The sequence below is a fragment of the Electrona antarctica genome (assembly GCF_951216825.1).
Source record: "Electrona antarctica genome assembly, chromosome: 4".
NCBI classification, from domain to species: Eukaryota; Metazoa; Chordata; class Actinopteri; order Myctophiformes; family Myctophidae; genus Electrona; species Electrona antarctica.
In genome coordinates this window covers 30,310,113-30,322,750 of record NC_136809.1, presented here as the reverse complement: position 1 = coordinate 30,322,750, position 12,638 = coordinate 30,310,113, and the positions used below count along the sequence as shown (strand labels likewise).

The 12,638-nt window shown below is 42.4% G+C and overlaps 2 protein-coding genes across 8 annotated transcripts in view; both read left to right on the top strand.

The window, feature by feature from the left end:
- ldb1b (LIM-domain binding 1b) overlaps positions 1 to 3,708 on the top strand; it is a 41,014-nt gene extending 37,306 nt beyond the window's left edge. For all 6 annotated transcript variants that reach the window (XM_079498786.1, XM_079498785.1, XM_079498789.1 and 3 more), the window contains one exon: positions 1,023 to 3,708. In XM_079498786.1, the coding sequence (XP_079354912.1) occupies positions 1,023 to 1,253 (231 nt within the window). In that variant the 3' untranslated portion in view covers positions 1,254 to 3,708. The remainder of the gene's footprint in view (positions 1 to 1,022) is intronic.
- Positions 3,709 to 4,232: 524 nt separating this feature from the next.
- The window catches only part of armh3 (armadillo like helical domain containing 3), a 44,952-nt gene continuing 36,546 nt past the window's right edge, over positions 4,233 to 12,638 (top strand). The window contains exons 1-9 of one of the 2 annotated variants that reach the window (XM_079499945.1): positions 4,233 to 4,294; positions 7,821 to 7,946; positions 8,398 to 8,507; positions 10,470 to 10,526; positions 11,445 to 11,591; positions 11,726 to 11,833; positions 11,955 to 12,047; positions 12,235 to 12,309; positions 12,462 to 12,548. In XM_079499945.1, the coding sequence (XP_079356071.1) occupies positions 8,406 to 8,507; positions 10,470 to 10,526; positions 11,445 to 11,591; positions 11,726 to 11,833; positions 11,955 to 12,047; positions 12,235 to 12,309; positions 12,462 to 12,548 (669 nt within the window). In that variant the 5' untranslated portion in view covers positions 4,233 to 4,294; positions 7,821 to 7,946; positions 8,398 to 8,405. Of the gene's footprint in view, positions 4,295 to 5,451; positions 5,863 to 7,820; positions 7,947 to 8,397; positions 8,508 to 10,469; positions 10,527 to 11,444; positions 11,592 to 11,725; positions 11,834 to 11,954; positions 12,048 to 12,234; positions 12,310 to 12,461; positions 12,549 to 12,638 lie in introns of those variants that run through there. The other variant, XM_079499944.1, reaches the window with a different exon arrangement.

The following is a 12,638-nucleotide window of genomic DNA, read 5'->3' as shown; positions in this document are numbered from 1 at the left end:
CAGCTCCACCTAGTGGCTGGACCCCAATATGATACCCCACCCCAGAAAATGTCTTTGAAATCAGCATGTTTTACAGTTTTATGCCTTTTTAGATGACACTCTGGATGAGCTTAATTTGCTTTTGTAATACTGGTATGATGTAATAATTGCTACATAATTATGTAGTACTATTACCTCTATATTATAGGAGTACTGCATTATCCGACAATCCTACCCCTTCCTGCCGATGTCAACGTTTGTTTTTGTCCATTACAAACCCGGTTCGGCATTTATCGAGACCCAAGTATCAATAAGCTTTTGGCTTGTTGAGCCTGTTGTCTGGTATAGCCGCAGCAGCTGCCGTCATGGGCCGCTCGCTATATAATAAGGGGCAGGCGCGTAGCGTGGATTAAATGATTGACGGAGGGTGGTAGTGCATCTACGACCGGTAGGTGTGAGCGGTTTTGCCGACGTGTGAATGGGGGACAATTTAAAACAAAGGCGGCTTACATTCTGTAGTTTGCTACTAACAGAAATGTGCATGGACACGGGCTGCCAAAGTAGGCTATCTTTTGTTGTTTTTCTTGTTTTTTCGCCCCCTCTCTTCGAAGTTAAACTGGGCAAGCTCTAAACTGACTGGGCCACGGTGGAAAGGGGGCCGAGACGCGACGTGTGTGTGTGTGTGTGTGTGTGTGTGTGTGTGTGTGTGTGTGTGTGTGTGTGTGTGTGTGTGTGTGTGTGTGTGTGTGTGTGTGTGTGTGTGTGTGTGTGTGTGTGTGTGTGTGTGTGTGTGTGTGTGTGTGTGTGTGTGTGTGTGTGTGTGTGTGTGTGTGTGTGTCATACACACAAACTCTCACAACTGGGTTGAACTGGCCAATAAAAATAAGGTTCTGTTCAGAATGTATTGTCTCCCAGCTTTCCACAAAATAATAGCAAATGCTCGATAGTGGGCTCTATAAGGACCCGGCTCGATAAGGTGATCGTTATCAATAAAAATTAACGAGCTACATCCCTATTAATAATAGTTTGTTCCTTGTTGGCAGGACGTGATGGTGGTTGGCGAGCCCACTCTGATGGGAGGGGAGTTTGGCGATGAGGACGAGCGCCTGATCACGCGGCTGGAAAACACACAGTTCGACGCGGCCAATGGCATCGACGACGAGGACAGCTTCAACAACTCGCCAGCACTGGGGGCCAACTCGCCCTGGAACAACAAGGCGCCCAGTAGCCAGGAGAGCAAGAGCGACAACCCCACCTCACAGGCATCGCAATAGAGCCCCAATAAAGTCAACCCCGCTCAAATTCAGCAGGCATTGGAGCCCAGTGTCCCATAACCTCTACACACACTCCACTCTAATTCCCAATCCACCTGAACCACCTATTCAAGTAACAGGAGAGCGAGAGCCACACTCTCCCTCGCAGGCACAGCTTTAGAGCCCAGACTGAGTCCCTCAACCGTAACAAAACATCACTCTCAGCCCGGCCACGCACCCCTACACACATGTCCAGCTGCACATCTCACGGGGAACATTTGTCCAGGAACCAGAGTCCAGATTTTGACAGGCATTGGAATGGAGCTCATGCAGAGTCCAACAACATGGATACAGACACACCCCCCTTCCCACCTGAATGCACCAACCATCTGTTTCAATCCTGACTCTGCCCCGAACCATTTGTCTCGCTCACTATCACTTCAGAGCTTAGATTGTCATTTGTGACAGGATTTCAGTCACAAACCTGTGTTGGGGAACAGAATATATTGGTAGTTCCAGAACAGTGACACATTTATAAAGCAACTAAGCAAGCAAATGAGTGGTGAGTGTGAGTGTGAGTGTGAGTGTGAGTGTGAGTGTGAGTGTGAGTGTGTGTGTGGAACTGCAGCACGTTCATGGAGGTGGACGGACGTTCATGTGCGTAACATGCGTCATCCCAGGACCTCAAATTTGAGGTCCGGGCTAAGCTAAACTTCCGCTCACTCGAGCCATTGAGTTATAATTGTACTTCCGGCACTCTTCCGGGTGCTTCAAAACGCCACTGAGCAACTTCTATTGAAATGAATAGCGGGGGTGGGGCAGACGCTCCGGTTCGGTCTCTATCCTTTTATTACTCTATGGCGCTGGCTCACCTGCCCTCTTAACACAACTGGCTCTAAACTCTGGTTCTGCCCCATTTATAGATAGGTTGTGCTTATTCCATGTTACTGGCAAAAGGGAATGTGTTTACGGTTGTGTCCTGTTGTGTGTGCGTGTGTGTGTGTGTGTGTGTGTGTGTGCCTGCGTGCATGCAGAGGGAAAACGTATCAGTCTGAAACCAATACTTGGGCTTTGCTAAAGCAGAGTGGGCCAGAATTCATTTTAAGATTCCATTACAACTCAAAACACTGGTAGGGAGAACCTAATGGTGGCATTAGGAAATCGTCTTACACTAAAACCCACACATACATAAAACACATGCATTCGTACTTAAAGTACATAATAACGATTGAAGGATTTTGAGTATCCTAGTGCTCAAACCCTCTCTGATTTCTCAGCAAGTACATCCTTTTAAACGGACATAGAGCATTTAACACTCAACCACACATGCTGACATGCTCACATACTTACACCTTTAAAGAGTTTTATACCAGTATCTATTTCCCTAGAATGTTTTTAATTTGTACGTAACTCCTTCATTTCAGTTGTTACTTTTTTATTTTTTATTTTCTACCAAGATTGAAAGCTACAGACCAAGGAAGCAACACAGGACTTTTAATGCCTCCCCTCCCCACAACCCCCTTCTAAAAATATATTGTTTTTATCTTTTATGTTTATAAAAGAGAGATAATTTTAGTGTGGATGTTTTTATTTTGTCTTTTTCTTTTTGTTTCCTTTTTGGAAGATTTTGACTTTGTGTATTTGTGCTTGTATATTTAAGGTAGTAGCAAAAGTTCTGTCCTGACTGTAATAAAAATGTATTCTTACTTAGATTTACCTAAAGCCATCCTGATCTAATGTAAAGAAAATTGAAAAAAAAGAGAAAAAAACTCATGACCCTACCCCCCTCTCTTCTCTTCCTCTCCCTTCCTCTTTCCCCACTTCTCCTCTTTCCCTCTTTTTTAAAACTTCTGTAAATTAAATGACAAAAATACCCAGGGGTACACAGTCACCATTGAGAGGTAATTTTGGCATGTTGCCATTTACTTTCGTCATTAATTACTATTTATTGTCAGATATTCACTCTATTGCATCTTGTTTCTTACACACATGTAATGATATACATTCTTTCCATTTCTCATGATGCGGTGTACTGCCAATTTCAACTTTATGCCAAGGTTAACTTTATTAGCTAATAAATTAATTCCATGTTTGATCACTGGCTGAAATTACAGATTTCTTGTACCTTTTGTTCTTGTTTTTGTGCAGTCTTACATCAACCACAAGGTGGCGCCACCTGTCCACCAAAATATCTTCTAAAACCAGCCTTCCATAAAGTTCAGTTTCATTCACATGATCGCAGTAGTCTTTTTCCTTTCTTTCCTTTCTGTAAATACAAGATGAAGCTCTGTTATGTAAATTCCTTTCCATAGCAGTTTACTTTCCAGGAACAGTTAAGATTGTGTTTTAATGGTGACTTGTACCCTCTACAAATCCTGTAGAAAATCATTGTTTGATATATATTTTTTGATTTGGTTAGTTTTTGCCCTTGATAATTAATGTATGGTACCAATAAAAGATACATTTTCACTTTAAATGATTGGAAAGCTTGTGATATATATCTTTTTTTTAATGGACAAGCTTTGATTTTTGTTTTAATATACAATCTGGATACTAATAAGTCAGCCAGTGGATGTAGTGTTTTTGTTTTGTGTATAGGTCTGTTTGGACTGCTTGTTTAGATATACAATGATACAAAATGCATATACATGAACATTCTGTATATTTGTACATGTAACAATCAAGGGGATAAGACCATAGAGTTATGGATAAGACAAGAAAGCTTGAGACAGTATTACTAATCTTGGTCAAAATTAGATTTAAGTATTTTATACTGTAGTGAAGTGATTGACAGTATGCAGAATAGGTACATTTCAAGCACAACTCAATACAAAAACTGTTAACAGTGGACGACACCATAAAGGATTACACTTGTTTACAATAGGGTCCACCATTTTCAATTCATCAGAACATTTAGAGATGTACAAATATACACTTCTATCTATCTTCTAACAGGAAATCATCATAAAAGGAGGTAAAAAGGGAAAAACATGCAGTGAGGGGAAAAGGAGGTGTGTGTGTTTTTTTTATGGGGGCCAGTTTCGAATTGCAGCTGTCCGTAGGTAGGTACCCTTTGAGAGCAGTTTTGAAGGAGTCAAGGGATTTACATGTCTTAATGACTGTTGTAGGGCGTTCACATTTTGGTGGCATAGGAGCGAAATGAATTTAGTCCCTTGTTTGTGCCGAATCTAGGTTGCACATGGTTTGTTGAACTCTCTCTGCTGTTGTGGGTATGAACTTTGTTGACATTAAGGAAGTATTTAGACAGGTACATATCTTGGTGGTGGTGTAGTGAATTTGTGGGCCAGACCCATTGCAAGATTCTGTACTCTGTCGTCAACCCTAAGCCATTCTAGCCTGTCAAAGTGGGCAGGGGTGAGGTGGGTTTGGGGGGTGAGGCCCAGTAGTAGCCTGACCAGTTTGTGTGGGGTAGTCTGGAGCCTTGTTTTAAGGGCCTTTGAGGTGCTGTGGACCTGGTACCAGGAGGTGCATGCGTACTGCATAGTCGAAGAAACCTTGTACGAGGGCTCCTGTTAGGCGGGGTGTTTTTGTTGACCAGTGGGGAGATCGTGTAGGAATCTTGTTCTTTGGTTGACTTTTTTGATTACGTTGGTGGCCATGTTAGCACCGGAAAAATTTGCCTCCAGGATGGAACCTAGGTAGGTAATTTCATCTTTACGTGTGATAATATTGTCACCCACTCTAACCAAGAAGCCATTTGCCTTGCTGAGATTACTATTTGATCCAAAGAGAATGGATTCAGTTTTTCCCATGTGTAAAGATTGTTATCAGCGAGCCAGGTGCAGATTCTACCGAGTTCAGAGCTGAGGGCCTTTTCAACCTGCAGTTTGTTCCTGTCCGAGACCAGCAGTGCCGAGTCATCTACGAACAGGAACAAGTTGCAGATACTTTTCAACCTGTTCATAGTAGATTATTTTTGAGTGGTGCAGCCACTCCAATGGCCAGCAATGTGTGTCCCTCACTATAGAACCTTTTATATTATTATTACATAATACATCCCAGCCTATACAGTCTGTGGTCCCAGTCCATGAAAGCGCTTCAATGTTTTTCAGGCCAAAGAGGACCTCTTAATTGACTGAGAGAGAGAGAGATGAATCAGGGAGCCGTCAGGGTACTAACGTATAATTTGTTTTTCTCTTCAAAATGAAATTGAGAAAACAAGAAAATATCATGTTTTAATTTTTAAACCTAAAATGAAACAACAGAACACAGAATGTCAAACAGGGGCTGATTTACAATGTTTACAGCTTAGAGTACCGTATTTATACTCTAAGGTTTACAGACATTTTTTTGTTTTCTCAATTTCATTTTGAAGAGAAAACCAATACGTTAGTACCCTGACCCTGAGGGCCCCTGTTGAAGACCCCTGGCTGCACCAGCATGTAAACATTAACAAGTCTGTACTGACTACTGTATCTTGCTGCTATAGTTCAGTAACATTTGGGACACTAGGACCACGCGGGCAGCAAAACTACCGAATGATTTCAGCAACAGCTAGCTACTAGCTAACCAAACAGGAGCTAAGGGTCGAGCAGTGCTACATTTCTCCTGAGCGACACACACAAATCCAACTTTATGTTGTAAATTGTAATTGATGACAGTTTGAAAGGTAAGAACAAAAATAAATTAAAAAAAAAAGTGTATACAAATAATTTAACTGGCTGTCTAGTGTCTACTCCTGTCTAGCTCACATGCACAGGGTTGAATAACACAGTTCAGTGTTCAGCTAGCTAAACGTAAACCAAGCTAACATAAGGTTAGCTGCCTTAACTAGCTGGTGAGGAACTGGAATTTTCTAATAATCAACTAAGTTATCAAAAGTTTAAATAAGACATCGTGCTGACGTGCTTACCAAATGGGACATAAGTTAGGGTATTGCTATTATAGTATAACATAGTTAAGTTAGTTGGCTACCGTTTGCTAATTTTGTTTTTTCACCGCCCATGTCATGTGTAAACAATTTTGGCAGACGTCACCTGATGTAGGATCAGTTTTCTAAATTATTGATCTGACTGTCAGTCAATATGCTTAATGCCAAATAACACATATCCAGCCTAAAGGTATTTGTAATGGTAAGTAGTGTTTGTGTAAAGCCTATAGTTGAGTTGTGGCCACACAGGAATGTAAATATGTCACTCATTCATCCACACTGACACTCTGCTACGTTGCATCCCACTGTACTTCATCCATACAGAACAAAGTCTGATCCAGAAGCTATAGGGTCCATCCCATATGTAACTCCCACCAATTTGGAAGCTGAGTAGGGGTGTAACGATATAGTAACTGCATCGAAAAATCGATTTTAATTTCAAGAATCGAAGTATATCGAAATGTAAACAGCAACATATCATACCGTTTTATCTTTTATCGTATCGTTTTGCAATGCAAATAATCAGTATCGAATCGTTTTGCAAATGCAAATATTCGATTGTACCCAAAATCCGCTGTAGACATGTTATAATAAATCCACCGTAGACATGTTATGAGAAGAAATTATGTGCTGTGATAATGTTTTCTTCTAAGGCGCGATTCTGTAGAGCCTACACTGTGACGTCATTTGAGGTTCGGGGGGGCGGGTACCGTCCTAAAGTCGGCTCTTCGGTGCTACAGAAAATTTCTGACGAGCCGAAATCATTTCGGCACTACAGCGGTAAAATAGGCCCTAAGTGTTGGAGTTTTGGAGGGCGTGTAGGAAGTCACTCAACGGCTCTGCATTCCACCTGTTTAGAATTTGCACATAATAATGCAGGAACACAGCAGCAGCAGCACGTTGGGTTAATGAAACAAACGCTTTGCAGATAGAAAGAGGATATTTCAAGCTTGCACTACAGCTGCAGTGGTGAGTTTAACGTTGTTTAATACAAGATCGGAAATTGGTATTTGGATCAATGGGTTGTCAATGGAGGGAGGGTATTGCAACTCTAGATTCAATCCAAAAATCGAATGTTGCAAATTGCGGCTAACTATCAACATGTTTCACATTTCTTTGCTAAATAGTTACTGTATCGATTTAAAAAATGTAAATCATTGATCGTATCGCCATAATGAACCGCTACGACGGAGATTGATCAAAAGGACGGACATTATTGATATCAAAACCGATCGCATCGCTCCACAGGTTGCGCAACACTTGATGTTATTTTCTGGTGGGACGTCATCGAAAATGTCCCCCCCCATTTTAGCCGACGAGATCGAAAATCTTAAAACGGGAACTCTTGATCTAAATCATTCCGTCCAAAGAAAAGATTGTGTTAAAACGACCCACTGCGGTCCCGTCGCTAGTCGCGTTAGAATTAATCATACCTCCCTCGAGTATTTTGGCTACATCAAGCTACTTCAGCCACATCCGGGATAACATCCGGGCCGTCGCTAAATGTGCTCCGTTGCTATAAATCGCTGGGCGCTATGATTTAATGGATTAAATAATCCCAGGCGTTCGGGGTGTTAAAATGTATCGTTACACCCCTAAAGCTGAGTATAATGTAGACTAATTCTGGTTGTAAATTAGGTCATTGGTTGGTTGGGAACTTGGGTATGATTATCTACTACTACACACTGTCCTTACAGGAAGGTGAAAGGATGTCTGACCAGCTGTGAACAACCAACTGGCCACAGACAGTTAACTTTGCCCTGTGTGGGGCCAAGGCTGGTAGGAGTTTGGTGTGGAGGAGTCAACTCCATTCAACCCACATGGTAGGAGGTTAAGGCTGTCAGCATTATGACATTTTACTTGACGAATAAGTGTCACTCAAATGATTGCAATTTCATTGTTTCTGTTGTTTATTATTAATGAAACATTATGAATACAAATTTAATTTCTGTTTTGGCTTTTAGCCTTCGTAAACAAAAGTTGTGCAGGGCAGACATGACGCATAAAACCACTTTGTAATTATGATGTAATAATTGTGATAGGTGCAGTCGGTTTCAATCACTGTCATGGAATCTTTACACCACTGTTTTGTGTGTGTGTGTGTGTGTGTGTGTGTGTGTGTGTGTGTGTGTGTGTGTGTGTGTGTGTGTGTGTGTGTGTGTGTGTGTGTGTGTGTGTGTGTGTGTGTGTGTGTGTGTGTGTGTGTGTGTGTGTGTGTGTGTGTGTGTGTGTGTGTGTGTGTGTGTGTGTGTGTGGTTCTGCGGGTGTGTTCAGAGGTAACCATGTCTCAGGTGGAGAAGAAGGCGGGGCTGTTGAGGAGGACATCGTCCTCTAAGAAACCACTGAAGGAAAAGGTGGTGCTCATGTATGATGAGATCTTTGCGGTGAGTGACATCAAAATTGCAAGTGGGGCATGTTGGCTGAAAACTAGCCTCGTTCCCAGCCTTTTCTCATCTCAGAGGAGAAGATACTGGTGACAACTTATTGTAGAAAATACTGTACCTATAAGGCGGGACTTCCGTTGTACAGTATGCACTTCCCTAGAAGCTGTCTGTTTCGACCAATCACAACATAGGGGAATGTAAACGCCTCCGTAAAGCCTCAATGTAATTTCCTTGGGCGGTACTAGTGCCAAATTCCAGTATTTCCGCTTTGACACTCAACAGGCTAGGACTAGGTCTTGCCTAGCGTGGCTGAAAATACATTGTTATGTGCTATTTTATGACCGCCGCCCTCAATCTTCAGTTTATTTTTTTATTTTTTTTCATATAACAATATGTTTATCGTAAAAAAAATGTACTTAAAAGACAACAAAACTCATACATACACGCCAACATACCTCTCCCTCCCCTCAGATACTCTCTCTCTCTCTCTCTCTCTCTCTCTCTCTCTCTCTCTCTCTCTATAATATATATATATATATATATATATATATAGTACAAAAAAAACATACCTACAAAAACACTACATTAAGATAGTAATGTAGTGTTTTTGTTCTAGAGGAGACACTGGAGATTATCCAGACAAAACCGGATAAACGAAAACAGCCTGTCATTTAAGGCTCACAGAGTAAGTGCACCAACAAGACCAACGTCTGTCACTTCTATTTATTAAAGTGAAGAGTTGAGTGCTATTCTCCCATTGTCTTTGTAAGTCTATGCGTAGTGATTAACAAATGATCACCTGACATTTCAATGTTGGGCAAGGCAATACAGCACAGCTGAAGGTTGAAGGCCTACAGTATGTATCTGACTATTTGCCCAGGCTGTAGAGTAGGGCTGATAGTCTGGCCCTGGGTTGGATTGGGCAACGACAAGGTAAAAGCTGGGGTGATTATATATAGAATTGAATATATAGAATCTGTGTATATAGAATATACATATATATAATATCATTTATACAATGTATAGGATTTTATCATCTTATGTTTGTTGTAAACAAGTAACAATTATTTATTGCACTTAAAATCCTTATATACTAGACCATTGCCCGGCTGTAGAGCACAGAGTCGATAACGATGAAAGTTGGAGATCCACGTATCTGACCGACTCGACACCGGGCACTGCACTCCATGTGGTGGTGTGGAACGTGTGTGTCAAATTTGACCGACTCGACACCGGGCACTGCACTCCCTGTGGTGGTGTGGAACGTGTGTGTCAAATTTGAATTTGAGTTACGTGTCCACGAATTCGAGTTATGTGGATTACAAACGAGAACATCATTGTGATGTCAGAACAGGCCAGCTCCATATATGGAGATCTAGGGGTGATGTCAGAACATCAGTGTGATGTCAGAACAGGGGAGCTCTATACAGTATATGGAGATTTAGGGGTGATCTGGCTTTGGGCCCTGTCCGGAGCCTGGGCAGAGGCTTTTGTGCTGGTTCTGGTCTGGACAACTGTGGGTCCGACGGTCTCGACACTCCCTGTGGTGGTGTGGAACACGTGTGTCAAATTTGAAGTCTGTGGGGCGAACGCTTCTCGAGTTACGTGGATCACAGACGTACAGAGATGCTTTTGTGCTGGTTCTGGACAACTGTGGGTCCAACCGACACGTGTTTGTCAAATTTCGGTGGGGCGAACGGTTCTCGAGTTACGTGGATTACAGATGTACACACATGTAGACATGGTGAATTTATAGATCTAGAGTAATAATCATGGCGAAATGATGCCCAAATGTGGAGTGTGTTGTGTCTAACCTCAGCGTTTTACGTTTCCGCCTACTTGTAGCCCTTATATTGAATTTAGATGTTACCAGGTATATCGGGAGGTGGCGTTCACTGATCATATGGCTATGCAAGACGGTGGTTTCAGTATTCTTGTTGCTGTCTGTTTTTTTCCCTCTAGAAAGAAGACCCAGCCAAGAACAACCCTCGATTCTGGGATGAGCTTTTTCTCATGAAGGTATTGATGATGACACTCTCATCATCTTAGCAAGTTATTAGGTGGATTAGTAAATGACACAGCCACTAGCCACTGCCACCTGTCTATCTCCAATGTACGCCCGGCCCATTCAACACACACACACACACACACACACACACACACACACACACACACACACACACACACACACACACACACACACACACACACACACACAGCAGTGGAAGCATGCAGAGCGAGAAACGGAGAGAGAGAGAATACACGGTGACATCACCTCTAATCAACTTATAGTGAAGCAGGGACCCACTGTGTACACTAAACATTTTCTAAATAATTATAGGATCAGGGGATCATCCTCACTGCTGCTGCTCCACTCCATTTCGTTCTACGAAAACATTGCTACGATTATAAATGATACACATCGCAATCAGTGTGCAAGGATGTTTTGCGTGACGTTTTCTTTTTGTTGCGGATTTCAAAACGCACCAAAAAAACGTGATCTGTGTGCAAATACCTTTAGTGTGATATTCTGGTAATTTGAATAGTCGCTGCAATTAGAGCGTGAATATCAATACTATGAAGCTGTTCATGTTTTGTCACATGACCTTTTGTAATTGGGAACAAATGTTTACTGTCTGAATGCATTATGTCTGGATGACAGTGTTATCCCCAATGTCTTGCTTGTGGTTTCTTTCTTCAAAGAGGAAAGGACTTCTATCCATCAGCACTTTGTCCGCTCCTTAGTAAATAATACTTAACTGAGACAGACAATCAGACATGAAGGACAGCATAGGGTAGCTACATGAGAGAAGGCCCTGTCACCAATGCAACATTATATATATCAAGCTGCTGCAAGGCTTAGCCTTACCTCCCCCCTCCACCCCCCTCTCTCTCTCTCTCTCTCTCTCTCCCCCTCCCTCCCTGCCTCCCTCTCAGGTGAACCTGGAATACCTGGAGTCAAAGTTGGAGAGTCTAGACGGGGAGGAGGTGCAGAGGATCCAGGACAATATCAACTCTCTGTTCCACCACTGTGTGCAGGCTCTAGGGGAGGAGCACCAGATCAAGGTGGTCAACGCCCTGCAGGTGGGGACAACCTGGCTACGTGAATTACTTTCAGTGTGACACACACACACACACTCTATATCTTAATTATGTCTCTCTCTTGTCTTCCCTTCCTTCCCCGTCTCTTGCTATGTCCCTTTTCTCCCTCCCACTAGACGCTGTGTGCTCTGTTCCGAGGGGTTCACCAGAAGAATAAGTCTGCCTCTGGGTTTGATATCATCAACATGCTTATGGGCTTTGACAAGGCTGAGCTCAGAATGAAGGTAGGTATTTGTGGGAAGTGTTGCGATATTGTTTGACATTAATAATTGCCTTAATTAAGTATAAGAGTGGATGAGAGAGATATTTGTGTATTTGAATGGCATTTGTGTTTCTCCTGTGTAGGAGCTGATGGAGAGTCTGGACAGTCTTCTGTGTGGAGAGGGTTCTGAAAGTTTGAAGAGCCTTTGTCTCAAACTACTGCTCTGCCTGGCCACGGTGAGGCACAACAACACATACATACAGTACATACAAAACGTGTGCACAGCACAACTGCTTTGTTTATAAGTAATATGAATTGAATGCATGTACTAACTACAGTATACTGTAATTCTTATTTTGTCTTTTGGAATAGTCATTGCATGCTGCTTCTTTGCACACTTAACAAACATGGCTGTTTCTGCAGGTGACTGACAACATTAGTCAGAACACTATACTGGAGTATGTGATGATCAACAGCATCTTTGAGGCCATTCTGCAGGTACGTTTATCTAGCTTAGTTGGATGAGTATGACACATTGCCAGGGTTCCATTCCTACCTTTGATGGAGGGTAATTTACTCAACACTGCTTCTCTCTCTCTCTCTCTCTCTCTCGCTCTCTCTCTCTCTCTCTCTCTCTCTCTCTCACACAGATCCTGTCAGATGTGTCCAGCAGGGGGCAGCATGGTTACGATGCTGTAGTCCTTTTGGCCCTACTGGTCAACTACAGGAAATATGAGGTTTGTGTTTGTGTTTGTGTTTGTGTGTGTGTGTGTGTGTGTGTGTGTGTGTGTGTGTGCGTGTGACACACACTTGCGTATGGGTGTGTT